General features: G+C 46.9%; 1 protein-coding gene across 5 annotated transcripts in view; it reads left to right on the forward strand.

Moving 5' to 3' along the window:
• SLC4A4 (solute carrier family 4 member 4) overlaps nt 1-22,522 on the forward strand; it is a 230,154-nt gene that overhangs the window by 162,137 nt on the left and 45,495 nt on the right. For all 5 annotated transcript variants that reach the window (XM_072862885.1, XM_072862890.1, XM_072862888.1 and 2 more), the window contains exons 8-12: nt 5,225-5,382; nt 14,857-14,944; nt 16,321-16,475; nt 16,939-17,052; nt 18,488-18,662. In XM_072862885.1, coding sequence (XP_072718986.1) covers nt 5,225-5,382; nt 14,857-14,944; nt 16,321-16,475; nt 16,939-17,052; nt 18,488-18,662 — 690 coding nt within the window. The remainder of the gene's footprint in view (nt 1-5,224; nt 5,383-14,856; nt 14,945-16,320; nt 16,476-16,938; nt 17,053-18,487; nt 18,663-22,522) is intronic.

Genomic DNA, 22,522 nt, shown 5'->3' on the forward strand with positions numbered 1-22,522 from the left:
TTATCTCCACTTTCCTCCAAAGCACTGTTCATGGAAGAACTGGTAGCACTTTGCCAGGCTTCCTCCACAGAGCTCCTTGATGCTTATTTAGTATTTTCTCTGGTGGTAATCCTGACCGAAGCGTGCAGGAGTAGGATTGTTCCAGCAGTTTTCTTCCTGGTGAATCAATAATTCATGCCTTTTCATCAGACTTTTTCCATTTTTCTACTTCCTTGAGTCGCCTGGCAAAGCTCGTTACAGATTCGTAGCCCAGTTTAGCGTTACCCCCCGTCGGTGTTTCTGGCAGTACATCCTCCCTCGCCATTCACCCTTAGCCAGCCAAACACCGATCTCCAGAGATCACCCAGGGTGGGGGGGGTGGGATTTGGGAACCAACCCAGGGCAGGATTTTTCAAAAGCCTTCAACTTCAAATTAATTCTGCCGCTGCTGAAGTTAAAAACAAAGCTGTCCGGGATCTGAGGACACTCGGAAATCCCTCCCCGGCTGCGAGGACGCAGCCCGAGTGCTAAGCCAAGAGGGGTACGTAGAAGATGGGGGCGGTGGTGCCCGCCACCAGCGTGGCCAAGGCTGCAGGAGCTTTGCTGGTGCTCCGGGGAAGGCTGGGGGTAAGAGCAGCGCTGCTCAGATCACCCTGCCCTGCAGCAGGCCTGCTGGAGCTAATTTAATAACCTAGCAGAAAGACAATCCTGTGCCGGGCTAAGGAGATTTCAAGTGCCAGGAATATACCAGAAAAGAGCCAGGAGAGGCTGATTTTTAAAACTCAGCTGCTGCTGCTGCAGTGTTTTCCCATTATCAAATCAGAACCTATTGATGACATTTCTCCATAGTGGGACTTAATATTTTGTCAGCGAGATGCTGCATGTTGCAGAGCCCTGTGAGCCTGCTCACGTCCGCGGTGGTAGCACAGTTGCAGTACATAGGTGCGGAGATGAGAAGAATAACCTTCAGGCTGTAAGGAACTATTTTTAGCATGAAACTATAGCTACGCTTTGGGAGAAGACGTATAAATGAGAGTAACCCTGGCAGTTGGCTGATGAGAACGATGCTGGTCAGTAGATTTCTCCTGGCACTCTGGTTTAATGGTGATGAGTGCAGAATTGGACCTCGGATACCATTTGGATCCCTTGGGAAGGATTGCTGGAAATGAATAAATACAGCTTTATAGGTCGTCTTCTAAGCTCGCTTTCCTGCAGTTTTGAGCCCCACTGTTCAGTAACACAACAGATGCTTTGCTGCATTTCTAGAAGCGCTGCTTGTATCGTGACTGAAGTCCCAACGCCGCTTTCCTTGCTGGTGGATTCACCTTGTGTCGGCTCCTCCGGTGCTGCTCCCAGACTTGAGGCGTTCCCGTCGCTCGTGCAGCGAGCAGACAGCCCTTGGAAAGAGCCAAGGCGTAGGGAGCAGAGTGTCTTGCTCTGTGTGGTCTCCCTTTTCAAGTCAGAACATGGCTCCGTGCATATCGCGATGCAGGAACCGGAGTAGCGCTCTTGATACGGAATGCGCGGAGCTCATGTCCACTCTGCAGGGGCAGGCTGCCTTAGGTGACGCTATGTTGACTGCAACACTTTGCAGTCCAGGTGTAACGGTGTTGGAGGAGGCAGGAGACACCATGCATACACCATGTTTAGAGCCACAGTTAACAGTGGGCTTGCCATGCATGAAGAGTTAAACTCCAGATATGATGAGAAATGTGTGTATTCCCATGTGCTTTTCTTATTTGTCAGGCAGCAAAAGCTGATAGGAAATTCTACTAAATACTTCATTGTTTCATCTGATAAAATATAGTAAATAACTACATTGTTTTGCTTTGAGAGACAACCTTTTTTAAAAATAAAAAATCAAGTTGTATTGGTTTTCAAATAGACTAAAATCTAGATGTGAAGTATGAGGAAGCTTGAAGATGAGCAGTGCAATTGCGCTGGTGTGTGCTCACGGTGGCTTCCCCGGCTCCCTTCGTCATGCTTCTGGCACGGCTGTTGTCACTGTTAATGAAGAAAAAGGCAAAGATGTAGGGAGGGAGTGCAAGAACACTAGACAAAGCACCAGCACCCCCAAAAAAGCTCAGGTAACAACTCAGGCTCATGTTTCTGAGGAGAAGGGAGCAGTCAAAGATCGTAAGAGTACAAAGAAAGAATAAGGCTAGAAGGGTGTCACGGGAAGGACGTGTTGAAACAGCCTGGGTGAGTAAGGAAATCGGATTACTAGAGCGATCAGAAAGAAATTGTGGGGTCTTAGCTGAATTTCTTTTGCTACCAAATACTTTCTGAAATGCATGAGTTGTTCATATACTGTCGTCTCTGTTTACCTGCGTGCGCTTCAGAAGAATCTGTCCTTTTCCCACAGTGATTTTGATCTTCTATTCAATACGCTCCTTCACCATCCTTCAGAAAGGATAACCTGAGCCTTTGGGGGTAAAGCGCTGACCAAAGCAAGCCTGCCAGCTGGTTGGGTTCCTTTTGGGGGCCATTCTGCCTCTTCGACAGAAGAGTTACACGTCTTCATGCTTTTATCCTTGTGCCACACGTAGCTCAGCGGCACACGGGGCCTTGCTGCTGCCGTGACACCACGTTGCTCCCAAACTGTATCTTAGGCCAGAAGTGAAGGGGAAAAACCCCCAAAACCCAGTTTCAAAGCATCAGTAGGTTCCTAAGTGTTTGCTCTTTCTTTGCTTTTGAACATGGTTCTTTCAGGAAGATCAGGGGACAGACTGGTCATGAGAGAAAAGCTCCCCGTGAGTGTGGCAAAGGTTGTTTTGATGAATCTTGCTTTGGTGGCCTGGCAGAAGGGGTGATTTCATGTCTCTTAGAGGTGCTTGGGGGAAAACCCCCAACGTGCTGCCTAGCAAAGAGGGGCTGAGGAGCAGCGTCCTCCTCCGGCATCTCGCCTTTCTTCTCCTGACAGCAGCCTTGCCCCACTCAGGTGCATGTCCGCAGCAGTGGGTGCTGTGCTCCTTTAGGGAGGACACTGAAGTGCTTTGTCACCCCACAGACAATCCCTGCCTCAGCAAAGTCTTGTGACAGAGAAGCTCTCCATTCACGAGCACCAGATTTCTTCAACCGGTTTTGTTGAGTGTGTCCGTAAAACTCGTGCGTCTGAGCATCTTGCCATTTGCTTGTTCTTCCGAGGGACACGTTATCAAGTGGTGAACACTTGGCAGCATCAATTTAAAGTCACAACGATTCTGTTGGGGAATTACCATACACCTTATTTTTCCTTGGGCATTTAAGGTATTCTAGTTCATAAATATTACAGCCATCAGTCAGTGTGTGCTTTGGGGCTTCTGAGAGCTCGTGGAGCCAGACTGGGTTGTGAGCTGCTGTGGAGTTTAGGTAGCTCTGCTGAAGTGGATTTCTTTGCCGCTGGGCCACGCTGATTTTTCAACAGATCGGGCAGAGTGGTATATATGTATGTACTCCAGGTGTTAGCAGTTAAACTTCTGTGTGAGGTTCTTAAAGTTTCTCTCTGACAAAAAGATGATAGAGGACAGGGATAGAGGACAGAGTTGGGATCAAGTTAGGAGTTGCTGTGACGGGGTAAAACAGTGGCTGCAGTAACTGGGTAAAAGCAAGTAAAGCAACGGGTGTTGAATTGGTGGTGGGAACATGAGAGGTCTTTTAGCTACGCGGTGACTAGCAACCTCGTTAGCTGCCTGTCGGTGGTGGGGTTTTAGATGTATTTCGGGTATGTGGCTGGGAGGGAGGAGGGAGTTTCTGTGTGCTATCAGAATAAAGGATGAAGACAGGCAATTCCTGCTACCTGCCTGCTTATTGATCCTTTCTAAAAATTGCCCTTACCCTCAACTTCTGCATGAATAGTTGTGTTGCTGTTGTACGAATTACAGAAATTCGTTAAGGGTAGATATGATTGTACTTCAGAGAAATAGTTGGGTTTGATATCTATCTGTATATCTCTCTCTGTGTATCCCTCTCTCTCTCTCCCCACACCCCCCCTCTTGCTTGGTATTCATACCTGGGCTAGCAGGGTGCTACGAGCCTCATCAGGAAGGGAACATTAACACAGAGCCCCCATCGTGAGCGTCTGGAGGGGGTTCCCTGTGCCGCCCAACCCTTCCTGGCTCAGGACCCACGCAGAGGCCGGGGTGCCGCTCCCAACCACCCTCTTCCGCATCTCCCCCCACTCCCGCCTTGGCTTCTCCATCCAGGCCTGGTGCTTTTATTTTCCTCAGAAACCCTCTCTGATTTCTCTCTTCTCCACGGATGCCCCTTCTCACTTCACTTCTTCCCAAGGCTTTCCCTTCCTTCACATCTTCAGGAGGTGAGGGATGTAGTAGCCATCCAGCATCATTCTGCAGAGGGATTGAGAAGGGGGTTTGTCCTGGACAGGAGGTCTCTAATGGCGGCACATGTTCGTCTGTCCCCCTCCGGCCGTGCCCTGCTCTGTGCTCTCGGGGCAGCAGCCTGCGGGAGGGCCGAGGGCTCGGGCGATGATGGAGGGAAGCAGTAAGGAGCCAGTCTCTCACCTAGACAGTTACTGAGACCGTCAGTGTGGTCTCAAAACCAGCACGCCTGCTACTTTTGCCCGGTGACTCCTCGTGTGCTGGCCTGCATGGGCAACGGGAACAGCGGCTTCGGACAACCTCAAGCAAATTTTAGATTAAGCTAGAAGCCACAGGCATAGGAAACGTGCTCCTAAAAGCCTGCGCTAAGCTTGGTCTTTCACTCGGAACTTGAAAAGACATGTACACAGCGAAATGCAGGTGCCCAGCTCCTGGCGTCCATCCTCGAGGGTTAGTTTTCCTTAGGCCAGTCGTTTCTGTAGCAGCGACTGCAGATCACGGAGTTGCATTTTTACTCGTAAAAAGTGCCTGCCCCTCCCCATCGTGCGGATGGCCGGGCAGCAAGGTGGTGCAGTGTTTCTGCCTGAAACCCTGCCCAGATCTGCTCGTCTTCCTCAGTGCTGCACACCTTTTTCTCCCCAAAATAATACCATCTCAGGACTGTAAACAGAAACAGCAGCTCCAAGCGGCATAATCTTCTCAGCATCGTCTTGGCTCCAAGCACCGATATCAGCATTGTTCTTCTGGGGCTGATGATCTTAGCATTTGTATCTCAGTAGGCTCTGTGGGGACGATACATATTGGCCAAAGATATGTTCTGATGAAAGAGGGAACGTGGGTGAAAACTGGGTAAATGTTACTGCACGTTCCTGTTTGCATGCCTAACAAGACGTAATTTTCTTTTCCTTCCTCTTTCACTGATGCAGCTGAAGAATAAATTCATGAAGAAATTGCCCCGTGATGCTGAGGCCTCCAATGTGCTGGTGGGGGAGGTAGACTTCCTGGAGAGTCCTTTCATTGCCTTCGTCCGGCTGCAGCAGGCAGTCATGTTGGGTGCTCTGACTGAAGTCCCCGTACCTACCCGGTAAGAGAATTCAGCCTCCAGGCAGGGGACAAGAATCGGAAACTGCATTTCCACCTTTTTAACTAAAAACATCAGGCCAGAAGATGATGTTCTCCGTTGCTTCCCACCGCGTGGTGTGCGTAACGGTCAGGATTATTGGTATAAAGTAACACAGCTCACTGTAGCGGCTTAATAATTTTCAGGTCCTGAATTGGGTTATAAGATATAAGCTGTAAAATACGCAAACATTGCACAAACACACTAACTTAACAACTCAGCAGTAAAGGGCACTATCAATGTGAAATTTAACTACTGGGCTTTTTTTTGCCCCTTACCATCCCCCCCCAACACACGCTGTACATAGCTCACATTCCCCCTGCGTGTTTTTGTGGTACATGTTTTTCCTCTTAAAAACTGGCATTAGATGAAGGATGCAGTTCTGGCCCTGCTGGGGTGAAAAAAAAAAGGTCAGGTAAACTGGGGCATACCGTTCTATCAGGGGTGGTCACACTGTACCCTGCTTTGCAATGCATAATGCTTCAGAGAAAAATGGCGTACCAAAGTTTATTGTGACCCGCGTTGCAATTAATCTGAGTCGCACAAACGTGAATATATCTTACGTTCTTAAGTATTTGAATTCACTGCTTGAATATGCCTAACTGTCTGTACAGTGAGTGTATACAGCTAGCAGAATAGCAGAGCTAAAGTCCTGTTAGAATTCTTAGCACTATTACCCTTAGTTATCCAATTGCATATTGTTTATCGTGTAACATAGTAGAGAAGAATGATCAGCGCGGATGTCCAGAACATCCGCTGTATGTGAGCATTATGTAGTAGTGTATCTTTGCTTCGTGTATACGGAAACAGCCCACCGAGGTAAGAGCTGTAAAAGTGATTAGTACGAAAAGGGAACGACGTGCACGAAGAACGGAGCACAGCAGAGTTGCAGTGCGAAGGGCAGGAGGGGCTGCAGGTGGACAGCCTGCGGCTGGTCTGCAGTATCCCCTGTCAGCTCCGCGCCGGTCCCGGCGGTGCCGTGTTCCTTGGCACTGCTGCGCGCCTGGGCTCTGGCGGGCTTTTGGTATCAGCTTACAAAGGGTTTACTTTGCATTCTGCTTGTAATTACGGAATTCAAATTGCACCTTTCACATCACTAATGTGCAAATACATACTTTATGCGAACGGTTTCAAGGGCTTTGAATACAGAGTGAAAGTTGTGATTTGAATAACGCCTAGAGGGTTCGGGGTTATATCAAGGAATATTTTGTGAGAAGAGAGGTGGTACGACGGCAAAAGCACGTGGCTAGTGCATTACTGATACTGGCATGAATCACAGCCATTGCACGGAATGAAAGTTATGCGGTTGTTATAATCTGTACCTTATTTCCATGTACAAAACAAAGGGAAAAGGTGATCTAGTTTTGATGGTTGTTTAATTGCCTTCTAGTAATGCAGCAGTGTTTGCATTGCTTGGAGTTTCATGAAGTGGCTCCTTACAATAACCACGGCAACAGCTGTTTGCACACGCTGGGTATTCTGTCAGGAGTATGGGGAGACTAAAATGGCTTAATTTTATAAAAAAGGTTATTCTTCATTCCTCACCATTACTGAGCTCTGCATGCTTCAGTATTTCTGCTTCAAAGTCTAATCCCACTTACTCTTTTTTTTAAACACATCTCCAAATGCTTTTCAGCAGATGTAAAATTAGATATTGTTTGTTTTGGTAGTGGGAGCCAGGAGGTTAGATCTAGGATTGCTGAACGACCTCATTATTCAATAGCATTAATGAAGACAGTATGTCCTTCCACGCCAACATTTTTTCCAGGAAATAGTATTATCCATTTGCTGTCCTCCAAACCAAATGCTAGCCCTAATCAAAGCAGGGAGGCTCATTAGATGGCTTTCGTGAGTCATGAAGAGCCATTTGCAATGGCTGCATCCTGTGAAATTCAATCAAGGAAATCCCATCAGGGCCCAGACGAGCTATGATGGAGCATCTCCTCGGTCAGCGCTGTCTCGGCCATCTCGCGTGGCGGGCGTTCCTGTTGTGGATGGGCACTTAACAGCCCGCAGACTCTGCAAGATGCTGGAGCTGGAGCCTCTGGCGTACCCCCCCTTCTCTCCCTTGGGTCTTCTCCTTTTATTTTGTTAAATTATCAAGTTCCTGGTAAAATTGTCAAAAGCACGCCATCGAAGCTAAGCAGTGCAAAGACCTCCTGGGGTTTCTAAATAAACGTGAGCTAATGTTTCAGTGCTGTGGGTGCTGCAGGAGTATGTGACCCAGGTCTCTCGAGTAACCGCAGTGTGACCTGCATCTGTCTCTCTCTTTAGAAAGCAGCAGGTTGTTTTTATGCGGTGCAGGCGGGGGGTTAAACACCCAGGTTTCGGCTCAGGGCTGTGGGCACGCTGGTCTGTAACGCAGAGGGGAGGTGGCTTTCGCATGGCCATCTATTCCCGCGGTGACAGGCACTGCTGGAGGTGCCTTTGCACAGCAATGCAGTTCATGTTTCTGGTGTGCTGCGTTAGATAAAAATCTCATGCTCTTCAGCAGCTGCAGATATAGCGAATACGTCCCAGGAGCCAGCGAGGTGCCTTGCCCTAAAGAGGTGATGGCCACAGGGCTTGTTGGGTCAGTGGCAGAGGGATGGGGAAAGCCCTCCCGGGGAGCTGGAAGAAGGGGAGAAGGGAGAAAGCATTCCCAGCCGTAACGCGGTGTCGCGCAGCTTGCAGAGACGCATGAAACCATCTGGCTGGTTTGCTTTTCAGAGCCCTAACCGGGCAGGGTTTGCAGGGCGAGGGCAGGGATCGCTTGCATTAGACTAGCTGAGAACGAGCGTATCGGCCGTATCCGTTAGCTGGGCGTGTAAGGCGTCACCACAGCCTTGTGATGTAGGAGCAAATAGGACACCCAGCCCTGCAGAGGTGAGAGGCTCCTGATACCGGTAGTCCCTGCCCTGTTTTGGTGTATTCATGTTGACCGAGTACTGTAGAAAGCCAAAGGATTGTTGTGTGCATAAGGCAGACAGTAATCAACGTGCAGACTTCCAGTTAAATGGGTTACTTATTTCTGCTGATTTTTTTTTTTTCTTCCTCCACACATTCTTTGGCTTGGCTTTTTCTTGTAAGCTACAGAATTTTGGATGCTTTTTAGAAATAAGATTTCCTGCATAGGAGTGACTCTTCCTTGGATACATAAATTTTCTCTATGTTTTTTTCCTTCACGCTTCCTTGCTAAGTATTTTAAGTATTTCTTAATTTACTTAAAAGTCAAGTTTTACTTAAAAGAAATGTGCAAGATCTGATGAACTCTCCAGGAGAAGTTTCTCAACAGGGTGTTTTTATGCAGCCCTAGTAATAAAACTTGGGGATCTGAAATTGGTATAGAGAAATCCCGGTCTTTCACTGTGTTGAGTTTTCTTTTTACCGATCAGATTGAAAAAACCTTTAAGCACTTTGGTTTTCTCGTGTTGAGTTTAATTCCACAGTGCTATGAACTCCTCATTTTGGCAAGCGCTTAGCTCCTGTGCTGGCACCGTGGCTTGGGTATGGCTGCTTCTCCTCTAGACAATGCAATAGATGTAGCTTTTTATTTTCATCAAAGAAATGTGCAATTATGTGTTCAGGTCTGCTGCACTAATGTAATGTTGATGGGGAAAAAAGATGAAGAATGAGCAAGGGAAAGATTTTTTGGGGAGATAAGCTGTACAGACTTGCACAGTCTAATATGCAGTGCTGGGAAATTGCCTGTGTCTACAAGTCTCAAATGAAATGAAGTAACTTGCCCAAAGGTCGCTTAGGAAGCGTGTGGCAGAACCAGGAGGCAGATCCGCCTTCCTTGCCGCCTAACTTAAGCTTTTCACTGCAAAGGCATCTTTTCTTCTTCGTAGGTGAGGATGAAATGTGTCTTGTTCATTAATTACAGCACTGAAATGGTTTTCAGGGCTGTGTCCTTTAGCAGCCTTTCCAGCAGAAGGACTTGCTCTGGGAAATGGGAGCTCTGGCAGCAAAGGACTACCTTTGTCTGTCTGTGTTGACGTGTTGGACACCGTGTGAGAAGCCTGCAATGTTGGTACGTTGCCCAAAACTTGAAGGGTCACCTGTGTGAAATAGAAGACAGACCAAACACTTCACCATCTCCTGTCGTTACTGCAGTCTCAAGTTGTGCTCCTTTCATCAGCGGTCCAAGCCACAGATTCTGCTGGAAAAGTATGTCAAGAGGTTGTTCTTTCAGCCCTCGAGTCCATCAACATACAGCTCTACTGGGAATGCTGGATGCCTTGCAGGCATCTCGCATGGTGTCCAACAACAGAAGGACTGCTTCCCCCCACCCCTCTCAAACCCCAAAACATTTTCTCCAGGACCTCACTGAGTTTCCTTTGTGGAGGTGCCTTTAACCCTTACGGAGTTGCTCCTCTTGCTTGCTCCAGATTTGAGAGATAGGCATGGGTGAGCAGGCTGAACTTGAATCTTGTTTTAGTTGCTCTTCCTCCTTTTTTTTTTTTTTTTAATTTTATTTTTTTAATTTGGGGGCGGGACACACGAGATGACCTTGTCTCCTGCACTGATGGTCAGCTTGCAAAGAGACCGTGGTGAGGCTTGGTGCTGGGATAGTTTTCACCACGACCCTTACGCTGTATGGGAGCTTGATAGTCACAGACATCACGGATTTCTTGCAGGATGTCCCACATGGATGGCAAAATATTAGTGCTGCACTGACTTTGGAGCCTGTCTGTGTTGTATTCACTCGCCACCTCCTAAGTGTCCTCTTCATGTGATTTCATGGAGCTTTCTAGCCAAATTCTCAGAAGCGCAGCGTGTAAAGCCTTGTTGCCTCCTTGGGCAACCTAGATGGAAATTCTGCCCCGCGGTCTCTGGTGTCACCTCCCGCCAAGGTCCAGGAGGGTTGTTTTTGCTCATAGCAGGTTGTTAGGTCCATAACCCCAGGTTACTGGGCTTGTACACAGTATTGCTGTGGTGCTACGTTTAGATCTTCTAGGTGCATTGGCTGGGTTTACAGTGTCTAGGTCCAGGGCACGTTTGTCCATTTCAAATTGGAATTACTCGTCTGTGAGAACGAATTTATTCTTGTCGGGTTTGGTGGCATAGTCCATATGATTAAAAGGTGAATCATACATAGTCGGTGGTCATCATCTGCTTAAGAAGGGTAAAGCATGCGGAAACAACAGGAGGAATAGTGCTTTAGGTAAAACAGAATAATAAATTACTGAGTTTCTGGCTCATTGTCCTGGAAGCAAAGGATTTTGAGTGCTTTGTGCTGCCATAGAGAGTTCAAGACAGGGTATCCCGGTCTGGGGGCCGTCAGCCCTGTCTGTAAGCTGTTGCCCAGAGCGTTTGGGAGAAACATTGAATGTTGCTACTACTTCAGAGAGACTTTGAGCTAAGTGATACGAGGTGAAACCTCACATGCTCTGCGTTGAAGCATCCTTAGCAACATTAAGTATCAGAAATGGACATTTGGTAACTCGGCATCTGTTGTGTGCAGCAGAGAGGAAATCTATGCTGGCTTTCATCTCGGGAGATGAAGAGGAGGAGTATGTCACAACTAGAAGTGAAGGCTTTCTTAGGTGGAAGTATTCATAACTAAGCAATACGAAATGCGTGCAAACATAATCTAGTCCAAACCGCTAAAATGCATTAATGTTTTTGTGATTATAATATTTGGCCCTTTAAACGGTCTTGTTCTACGTGCTGAAGGCAATTCTGAGCTGAATCAGTCAGGAGAAAGACTTTAGGAAGTGTCACAAACTGCTTGTTTTCAAGAACATTTTAGTAAATGCAACAGCATTCAGGTACTTCCGTTACGCGTGGGAAGAGAGCCAGCTGATGGAATTCTTTCAGAAGATAGTTATGAAAATGTCTCGTTCCCCTGGAAAACCAGGAGAATGCCGAGCAGCAATTTCTGAAGTTATGAATCTTTTCTTTAAATTAATATATTTGGATAATTTGCATCCTAGGGTTTTAAAAGAGTTGGCTGAGGAACAGTTTGTCTTTAATGTTGCTTTACAATAACTCGTGAAACACAGGGAAAGTTCCAGGAGGTAGGAGGAGAGCAGAGGACATGACCTAGATGTGTGTGGCTTGGCCACCTCCGTGTGAGCCTGAAGTAAAACGCTTTAAAGCCTCACGAAGAACTCGATTAGGAAGTGTTACTGTTATCAATGCCAATTAATAGGCATTTATGGGTCCTGTCCTACTAACCTGATGCCTTTTTTTAATAGGACTCTAGATTTTTTAAAGAGAAAGTACTTGTTTGGATATAATGTACCTTATAAGACATTTGACTTAGTACCTCATGATATTTTGATTTAGGAAGCTAAAATAATACTTAATACAATGCTTGTAAGGGGAGAGGTACTTCTGGTGAGGTGTCACACCTCTCAGCCCTGTTGTGTTTCACATTTTATCAGCAGCTTGTGAGAAAACGTACAGTTAACATAGTAAAGGTTGACGAATAACAAACAGGGTGTGTCCGTGGCCCAGAGCAGTCCGGCCGTCTGCGCTTTAACTTGGCCCCATGTCAGCTTCTCCCTCCAGGGACAGAGAGCGCGGGTGGAAGAGCTGGGCTCCGAGTACCAGTTTTCTCTGGGTGATGCTGTAGGTAAAGGGCTGGGGCCACCCTGGGTGTAGCAGATTATTCCATCGGTGCTGGAACCGCTGAAACCTGGTTTCCTAGCAGTGAGCGCCATGTGCTTTCCCTCCACCACGGCAATAAGCCCAGCTCTTCCCGTCATCCTGCTGTGTTTCCTAAGACTGCGGGTGCTTGTCCATACTTGAAGTCCTGTCCCCTGACTCGGTGCTCCTAACTTCATTTTCTCAGGAAAGCAGGCTCACGTAAAGTTCCCGAGTAGGTTATTTCATCTATATATTTGCCCTGACAAAACTGACAGCTCTTGGATGATTTCCCTGAGGAAGACATTGATACATCAGAGAAGGTTCATGAAGAGCCGTGGAAGTGCCTAAAGAGAGGAGAAAAGCCTCAAATGGCTTTGCCTAACTGACAGATGGCTACAGGTGGCTGGATCGATAGGGATTCCTATTTAAAGGAATTTAATTATCGAGGGTTCTTCAATCTAGCTATGAGAGGCAATCGAAATTTATGACTGGAAGTTGAAGCTAACCCAAATTCACACTGGAAGTAATGCAAAAGGTTTTAGTTGAGACAATTTACCAAAGATTATAGTGTGTTTATTTTCCATTACTGATTGAAAGGTATGGCTGTAATTGCAAAAAGGCTTAATTCAGGAAGCTTTAAAGTTGTTTTGAAGAGCTATTAGTGTTTCTGTTTGAAACACATGCTGATACAGAGTTTGCTGAAAATTGCCCCAGTAATTCCCAGCCGTTGCTAAATTAGGTGAAATGGAGAAGTTGGTCTCCTGCCATGTGACGACTTCTGTTGCTGATCGCAAGGATCAGAGAGACTTGTATCTCAAGAAAGAGAGACTTGTATCTCAAAGTCACTAGTTAAGAGTCCAGCTCAGGCTGAACGCTTGAAACAACACCATCGGACTGGCGTGATGGTCTCCATTGAAAGCCCACAGGCCACCAAACGTTGACCATCATGCGAGGTGGCCGACAGGAGTAACAGGGCTTTTCTTAACAAGCCGGTTGGCAAGGTGAGCATGAAGGCACACGTATTTCCATGCCCTAGCCATGAACCAAATCTTTTTTTCTGGGACAAATCTGAACAGGGGCTGTATAGGAAGCTTGTGTTTCTACAGCCAAGGCCATAGGTGCTGTGTGAGTAAGTAAGTCTACAGCATGAAATAACTTTAAAGTAAGAGTATTTCTACAGGAGGTGATGGCTTTTACCATTTCAGCATGGATACCTTGGCCTTCCATAGGAAAGTTGGTTTAGGAACTGGGAGTGTCTAAGATAAGGCTTAGGTCTTTCGTGAATTAAGTATTATTGGAATGGTGGTATGGTTTGGGTTTTTTTTAATTTTTTGATTCCAGGCCAGGAGGATCTAGGTGCCTTTGAAGATACAACCTTGAAGCCATACTTAAAACTTTTTCTGATGAGTGTCAATTAAGAAGTTGGAGAACCTAGCCACCTTTCACCAGCATTCCCGTTACTCTGGCACAGCTGGTAGACAATTTCATTGGCAGAAGCATCCTTTTTCCATGTATAGCCTTTTCCATTAAGTAATCTCATTAGAACATAGTGTCATGTGAACTGTGGCTGGTAGGAGCGGCTGTAGGGGCAATCCTTTTAAATGTAGGCAAGTCCTGATTCATAGCACGTTTGCACTGACAAAAGCAAGGACAGGAAGGATGAAGAGCAGTAATTTCCTGTCTCCAAAGGTTTCATATCATGGTGTTTTTCAAACTCATTAGCAGTGACTTGGATATAGCTGCTGCCTAAAGAGATCATCTAAGAAATTAACTCCTAAAACCTTGTAGATGCAGTCACCCTCTCTGATGGTACCTACCATAGGAATAGGTTTACACCTCAAGAATCAAGTTGCCTGCTTAAGAATTAAGCTGTGGCTATGAAGCCATCGGATGAGCTTACATGTCTCCGGGATGTATTGTACACTCGGAGCGGAAATTCAGGGCATACAAGTTGCGGTTAATTATTTAGAGCTAAAGCCCTGGTTTAGATTAATGTTCTCCCTTCACATGTGGGTAGCTACTCTGGGTGCTGAACCGTATCGGAGATCTCGGCCCCGGCAGAGCATTAATAAGCACGCAGTGCTATCGGATAGCTCGGGGGAGCAATGTAGTTTACAGTGAGCAATGTGGATAGTTAATAGCATCTTCCCTCCGTGCCCGCTGCTGTGCTGGGCCCGCTTGGTCCGTCCTTTGCACAGAGAGGGCTCAGGTGTGTCGCTGCCCTTGGAGCTGTGCCGAGTTAAATCTTCAGTCCTTAAATCTTCTTCTGTCCCCTCCTGGCTGTTGAGCAGCAGTTGCATCGCTGCTGTCGTCCTGTCAATGGCACTGGAATAGCACCAGGGAAACGTTTAACACGGGTATCTTATACAAGCCTTGAACAGCTACAAGGAGCCAGTAACATATGATCATGTAAATCACCATGGAAGAGGATGGGCTTTCTGTGGTGCACAGGGCACGGGTTCTCAACCGCTCTCCGCTGGAGCTGCATCCATCGTGCATAGTTCACTTCCAGGTACTGGGCATCGGAAGAATGTCCTTCCTTCACCTCATCCTGAAGTCTGGGTTGCTGGATGGCAGTGACTTCTGCGTAGGGCTGTGATAGCGTTTGGCTGTAGTGGTCTCAAGGCTACTTTTAAGGCTTTTGGGGAGAAAAACTCTGGGTAGTGTCTTGCTTGTCCGAGTAAGCACGATGGGCTGCAGGGTGTAACCCCTACTCCCAAGTTAGCTGGAGGCCACTGGCAGCCTCTGGATCTCTAATAAGGGCCACAACTTTTTAAAGTTGAATTTCTGTCTAGATATTGTATAAGTAATAAGCGATCCTTTTTGCTATCCTAAATGGGAACAATCTGCTTGTTTTGTCAGATTTCTCTTCATTCTGCTGGGACCGAAGGGCAAAGCGAAGTCCTATCATGAGATCGGCCGAGCCATCGCCACTCTGATGTCGGATGAGGTAGGTGTCTTGACATCTCCTGGGTGAAACGGGTTCTCCCAGGTTTCACTTCACTAGCTAATAATGATGTCCTTTCCTCCAGCATGGTCGACGGGAACGGGCATACGCATAAAGCTGAAATATCCAAATGTCACCTCCTAATTCTATCTGTTTACATAATTATTTCATCTGGCTTCATGTTTTTATAAAAGCGTGACTACAGGACGGTTTTGTCCCTTGTGTGTATTTTCCTGCTAGCAATCACTCTTTCTAATAGACTATGAATTAATCTTTGAATTAATCTTGTCGCGGGGTGCACCTTGTGTCACATTCCACGATGGCAGTAACCCGCAGCTACGCTCCAGGTAATTACCGCAGAAATGGTTACACCCAACACCACAATCAGCGCGTTGCACTGTATCCCAGAGCACTTCTTCATTCAGGCAGTGCTTATATATTACCCACGAGCAGCTAGCGATTACTCACTTAAGCATACACCTCAAGGAGATGACTGGGCTTTCAATATTCATTTACGCCTTCTTTCTTCCAGTGTCCCTTGGGACCGATTTACATTGTCTGGGGCCGATTTACATTATGTTTGTTTCTTACTTTCTCCTTATGTTGTTTTGCTCTCAAACGGTTCCCTTAATTACCGCTCGCCCAGTCTCAGCTCTTCTGTTTCTGTGATTCCACTGCTTGGAGCAATGGTCTAGTTTTCGTAGCCCCAAAGTCCTCCTTCCTGCCGCTGACTGTTCTTCTTAAGTCTGTCGCATGTGCTGATCCACCTTCACTCCAAGTAGTCCAAAAGATTTCTGTAAAATTCAGTATTAATGCTCTTTTTCCTCTTCTCTCATTCGCTCCTCATCAGTAATACTAGTATTTCTAGTATTTTGCCTTTCAGTAAAACTAGGTTGTGCTTCTTGTTGTTATTTTTGAGTAAATATTGTGATCGCTTCTATGTCACAGGGTTGAAAACTAGCCTATTTTTTAATAGACTGGAGTAGGTAGGAAAAGAAGATCGACACTTTTATGTGGCTTTGTAGAAGTGTCTTCTCAAAGTATAATTGAAAGTCATGATTTATAGGAAAACTCTTTTTTTGGATGAAAGAAATCGATAATTGCTTTAGTAACATTTTTTACAAAGGTTAGAAATGTATATTTTGCTAAAAATCAGAAATATGCCTGGAAGAAAAGAATCTCTATCATTAAATGACCAACTGAAGGAAAGGGCTTTCCTGAGGTTCACACACCCTTGTGCCAAGTGTCCCGATACTCTTTGAGAGTTTTTTGAGAATGAATAAGTTGTTTTTGTAGAATAAAACTCGGTAGCTACCTCTGGAGTCTGGGCTACAGAAAATGCAAACCTTTTCTACACGGAGTCTCTCTTTTCCTTGCAGGTATTCCACGACATTGCCTATAAAGCCAAGGACCGGCAGGACCTGATTGCTGGCATCGATGAGTTTCTGGATGAAGTCATTGTGCTCCCCCCTGGGGAATGGGATCCAGCCATTAGGATAGAGCCCCCCAAGTCTCTTCCTTCTTCAGATAAAAGGTAATAGCGGGAGACAGGCTGCAGGAGACAGATTTAGCTCTGTGATGAAGGACAGCGTGCATCCATTCTGAAAAGGTAGTGGGAAGAGCCGGTGCTTTGGGTACACCAGGTTTCTTGAGCAACTGCAGAGTGACCTGCATCCATCTGTCTGTATTACTAGAGATATTTTCAGGTCTTGATAGCTGGAGGGAGGACGTTCTTGCAATTCTGTACCCTTTAAGGTGATGTTGTAGGCATATAATAACATAGATGGTTATCCAGACTCTTTGGGGTTCTGCTTGGTCTTTCTAACACGCCACGTTCCACTCTGGCTGCCAGCAGGTCAGCCTTCTAGTCTCCTTTGTACAACACGGCTTCGGGAAGGGCTGCGTAACACTTGTTTGGAGGAACTGTGTGTGGATTACGTTGTGTGGAGCCGTCAGGCAAGGCAGTGAGCCTCAGTTTGGCTTGCCTTCTTGCCTAGGAAAAACATGTACTCCGGTGGAGAAAATCTACAGATGAATGGAGACACACCTCATGATGGAGGACACGGCGGCGGGGGCCACGGGGACTGTGAAGAACTGCAACGAACTGGCAGGTCAGTAACGCACCGCCCAGCGTGATGCGCCGGGGGCGATCCAAGCAAGGTGGCAACGTTTCCCTTGCAGAACCGTTTCACCCCTTCCGCTTTCCATCCCAACATACTGTTTGTATAGGTTGAGCTGTGACCCCAGAACGTGTCCTGGGGTTTTTAGTGCCCAGTTTGAGACTGTCTGAAGGGTTCTGAACATCCAGCCTCAGCAAATTACAAAGCGTCTTAAATGAGGCACTCAAAAATGAATGAAGGCCCAGGTAGGTGTCTGCTATTGAAAGTCTGTGAGGTTAGGCGAACTGTAAGGGATGTAAATGTGGCAGGTACAGCTACAGTTTCCGTTCGGATTGCCGGAAGTGCTTTAGCCAAAAGCAGAGACGTTCCCTTTTCCAGACATTCCTGTTGTAGTTGAATTGCACAGATGAAGGCTTTTACGGGGTAGAAATACAGAAGGTAACAGAGCCCGAGGCCTTACTCTCTGCTTTATTGCTCTGCTTGTATGCCATGTAAAAGTCCACTAGAGTGGGAATGCAGTGCAGGTGGCCGTAAAACAGTGTGCTCAGCGTTTCAGGGCCAATACACAGGTTTTCCTGGTGGCGTTCTGCCCTCCCTCCCACTCTCTGTTTTTTTAAGTTCTAGTAGAATATCTGAATTCTAGGAGAAAAGTCTGAAAGTCTGCGATTGCACATCGGTGTGCACAAGGCAGTCGATACGTCCTGATTCTGGGTCAGAAAGTAATGTGTGCCTATCTGCCATGCACCTCTCTGCCTACAGAGTGTCTGCACAGTCCTGGCATTGGTGGTGAGCTGTGCACGAGGGAACAAGCGGCAAAACAGAAACATTTTTCATGCTGGCAGTGTCAGAGCCACATGGAGTTTGTAAGAGTTAAATACCGTCTTGTCTGTGACTGTACAAAAAGAATATGTCCGCAAGTGGAGCTCTCTTGTTCTCCAAGCTGATTTCATTTACTCGCGTTTTTACTTCTCGTTCTTTTTCTGGTTAACAGTTTGAAGCATTTTTCCACTTAGCAGATTGTTTGGCTCACCCAACCCTCGTGTCTGCCATGTGGAGAAATTTAGGCAGGGATTTAGACTAGAGCGAATATATTTTATTACATCAACCATTATAGTTGGGAAAAAAAACCAACAGACAAGCTTCTTGAACTGCGAACTTTAGTGGTTTGTTTCAGCAGAAGGAGGGCTTGTGTTCCTGAAATGTGTCTCTTTCCAGCTGCACCACATGTTCAAGATATTATCTTTTTTTACAACAGTATCTCAGTGATATCCCTGGACCATCACAGCTGTGATAAGACTGTTATGTAATGTGATGAGCTCACTCCTTTCAGATTATACTTTATTTCTGGCACCGTTTCTGATGACTTATCTTGGAGACTTTCACTGTAAAACATTTTGCACAAGTCTTCTCTCGCTTGCCTTTTCAGATTCTGTGGTGGCTTAATCAAAGACATAAAGAGGAAAGCACCGTTCTTTGCCAGCGACTTCTATGATGCTTTAAATATTCAAGCCCTTTCAGCCGTTCTTTTCATCTACCTGGCCACAGTGACCAACGCCATCACTTTTGGAGGATTGCTTGGTGACGCTACGGAAAACATGCAGGTTAGCAAGAGCTTTCAGAAGCAACAAATATGTCTTTTACCTTTTGCTATCTACAGTCAGAGGGGTGTTTGGCCACCGACAAAGCTTGAATTCTGGGTACAATTAATAGAGGTATCCTGTGTTTCCACTGAAAGTTGGCTTGCTTTCTCTGCTGTTGGACGGCTGTCCTTGAAAAATTGTACAAGCAGTTACCTTAAATGGTGTTTGAAAGATGGCCAGGCGACAGAGAAGGTCCTTGCTCCTTCTATATAGAGAAGTTCCTCTGATCTACTCTCCGTGTTTGTGTCTCGGTTGTACCGTTTCAGTCCAGTTAAGTTTACGAAGTCTGATTCACACTTTCCATGTCATCAGAGCACAGCACTGTATCCTCTGCGTGACTCTTACAGTCCCTGGACTTCTGCCTCTCATAGAAAAGCGAGTAAATCAGGAGATGCGACACAGGAGAAAAACGCGAGTTCTTTAGAATTTTGTAATAGTGGAAGATCAGATCCTGAGAACCATATTGCGTATCCAGAGACAGGCAGGATCAGCGGTGAAGACAAAAGTAGGGGCTTCTAAGGATGGCTCAGTTTGAGATGAAGTCTAAAGGAAAGGGGTTCTGTATTAACACTGCTGTAGGTCCTTCGTGTTTGACTGGAGCAGAATTCTGCTCTAGCAGCGTGCTTCAGTATTCCTTTGGCTTTTGGAAGAGGAAGAAAACATAGGAGGTTGTATTTAGATAGATTCAGTGCAGCCACGTTGAATCTCGAACAATAATTAAGTTCGTAGTGACAATGACTGAATTATCAATTTATGCAAGTTTAATTAAACCAAACATAGAAAAGGGGGCACCTATCCAGAGCTCTGCGCTTCCCTATGATAAATTACTGGCTAGACTAAGATTCGGTAGGTGGTGGAGTGCCAAACTTCCCTCTCCCCTGTACAAGTACGGTTTACCTCTTCCGAAGCTCAGCTCCGCAGCAGTCACGCACACAAATGCATGATGGAGAACGTTAAAAAGAAAGAACAGGAAATGGAAGTAGAGACTGGAAAGGTCTCCAGGATCCACCAGTGAGCAGCACTCTTCTGTCACTGAGTCGCAGAGCAAAGTCTGTCTGCTCTGCATCTGTACGAGGTACAGGCTTTAAAGTAGGGGGAGGAAGGGGAAGTGTTACCCGATTCCAAATTTAGTGCACATAATCACTTTATTGTGTCCGAAAGTCTTTTCTGCTACCTTTGTATCCCATGAACGTTTATTATCAAGTAGCAAAATATTTTTTGCCACTGAAACTGACAGTATAGTTTCTTAATGCTCACAAAAAAAAAAAAAAATTGTTTTTTTTAAGAGAAGCACCTTGCATTTCAGGAAGTTGGAGACTATGACATTCACCTGACAAGCGGTAAAACTGCTGCCCCATTCAGCAGGGACAGTCCCGTTGCTTGCACTCGGTCGTGTTGTTGGAGTAAGACACGTGCATTTGCTGTCTCTTGGCTTGGCTGCTGGATCATCGGCACCGGCTCTGCAGGGGGAGAAGATCCCTGCCTTTGGCCCTGTCCCCAGCAGCACGGGGACCAGTGGAGACAGCCTCCCCAGGAGGCCTTTTGCTGGCACTGCCCGATTTGCTTGGCGGCGTGGCCGTGCACGGCCTCATTCATAGTTTGCAGCTCTTCTTTGCTGCTGCCCCTCTTTCCTTGGGAGGCTTTCTGCTGCCAGGCTCCACAGCGTACCCCAGGGACGGAGAGGGGTGGTAAAAGAAGACAGGCCTCCAGGAGAAGAGCCGATAATGCCTGTGCTCCTGGGAGACCCCTCTGCTGTCTTCCACCTGCCAGGGATTGATGCGTAAACGTGTTTCATTTAGTACCTCTCATGCTGGGGTGAGGTTATTCTTCCACGAACCTTCTCGATGGGATTATGTCTGAGCGTGCAGCCTTCCTCTGATTTAAAAGGGTATTCGTTTGTTGAACGTGACAGTCTCATTTTGCCAAAGCGTATCTGAGACTGTGAGCTGCATAGGAAGGGAGGCACAACGGGGGGGGGGGGGATAGAAGGAAGAGAAAACACAGGTTGCCTTTAGTCCGTAGTTTTCTCTGCAGTAGATAAAACCCAGTCTGAGTTTTCCTATTTCTCGGAGGAAAAAAAAGTCCCTAGAAAGACAAAAGCTGCAGGAACAGTCTGTTTTGAGCTCAGCGATTTATTCTCCGTCTTGAAAAGGAAAACCATTGATGCTCTGCAGTTAAGAAGACTGCTTTGGTAACGGGGAAGCTCTGCAGCAAATACAAATGCAGCGTAGCCATTAATGACAAAAACTCCAGGAGCAGCAGCAGGAACCAACGTACAAGTCCTGTCGAGTGCTTTGTCCCTTGCTTCTCAGGGCTTTGTGCTCGGTGAGGAGGGAGTTGGGGCTGTAGCCAGAGAGGAGTGCTGCCAGCCAGGAGGGGGGCTGTGGACGTGCCCCCCGGCCGCCCGCTCCCCACAGCCATTTTGCCATTAAACTTCAGTTCACAGAACTGGAGCAAAGTGCAGGAAAATCATCGCGGAGTTGCTAGAAAAACCAAATCCCTCCAGTCAGTTCATAACACAGCCAAGGCTCAATGCAGGAGAACATTGTCTATTATTTTCTAATTTGAGCGCTTCAACATTTACTTGCTTCTCACGTACAACGACCGGTTGAATTTACTGCTTTTTATTTATGCACTGATTTAAAGTTGAAGTACCAGCAGTTTTTCTGAACAGTTCACTGGCGGATCAGAGATTCAGAGAGTTTGGGCACAACTGGCGTTCCTTTTGCCATCTCCCTTCAACAAACCTTTATCCACCGTCCTTGTTTGAAAAGGCATTACGTCTCTTGGCTGCTGCGCGAGCCTGGAAAGGGTTTTGACTGCAGGTTTTCAACAGAAGAGCAAAATTGTGCATTCTTCGTGCTCAAACGCTCCTGTATCATCAGAGCCGGAGTGCAGCGTCCCAAGGCACCCAGTTCAAGTTGTTCCTCCAGGGAGCTGCTCAGTGGGATCGGGAGTCCAGGTTCACATCAGGTGTTGCTCAAACTGTTGCGCATTCCTGCAGCAGGAAAGAGTTTGGAAGCGGGGTTTTCTGTGAGACATCTCAGAGCCCAAGCTGCATGGGATCTTTATACTCAGAAATGCGAGGGAAGGTTCCGCCAGCTTCTACAGCTGAGGAGCAGCACCTAGTTTTCCCCCAGACGTTTTGTCCTCATAGAAAACAGTATTTTTGGGGCTACCGCATCACAGCTCACGCTTCTTGTTTCTTGTAAACTGTTATGTGACTGCTGCTGGGTCAGTCACTAAAAATTGCCTGTCCCGTGCTGCCTGTCCCAGAGAGCCTGACACGGCCAAACGTGTCTTTAAAAGCTCACTTCAGAGTTTTATGTTTCTGAGAAAAGACACTATTCTTAGCTACAGACACGTGGAAGAATGCAGGGAAAAGAGATTCCAGATGCGCTGGCCGCGAAGGCCCTCTCGGTGAGTAATGCGGGAGGAGCGAAGGGGATCAGCTGTGCCAATGCCGTTCCTTGCCCCAAGAGCAATTGTCTCATCCTCACAAGTCCCCCAAAGGCAGCAAGCAAAGGCTCGCGGGCTCCCGTCCGCGTCCCCTGTAAAAATCTGCGCAATCCTTGTATGAAGGCTGCAGGGCGTCACGGCGAGCAGATCTCCCTCGCGCTGACCCCTGCAAAGGGCCGGGGCTGTTAGCGATGGGCATCACCGATAGCGCTTAGAAATGGAAAGGACCAAGGATGTCACCTCCTGCCGAGGCAAGGTTGTTTCTGTCCGCTCTACAGCAGCTTGGCTAGGGTGACGAGTGACTGAATGTGTGTCAGAACAGGCGACTTTTCACCCTTCCGTACCTTTTGCTTCTCTGCGCA

Source organism: Ciconia boyciana, chromosome 5 (assembly GCF_034638445.1).
Source record: "Ciconia boyciana chromosome 5, ASM3463844v1, whole genome shotgun sequence".
NCBI classification, from domain to species: Eukaryota; Metazoa; Chordata; class Aves; order Ciconiiformes; family Ciconiidae; genus Ciconia; species Ciconia boyciana.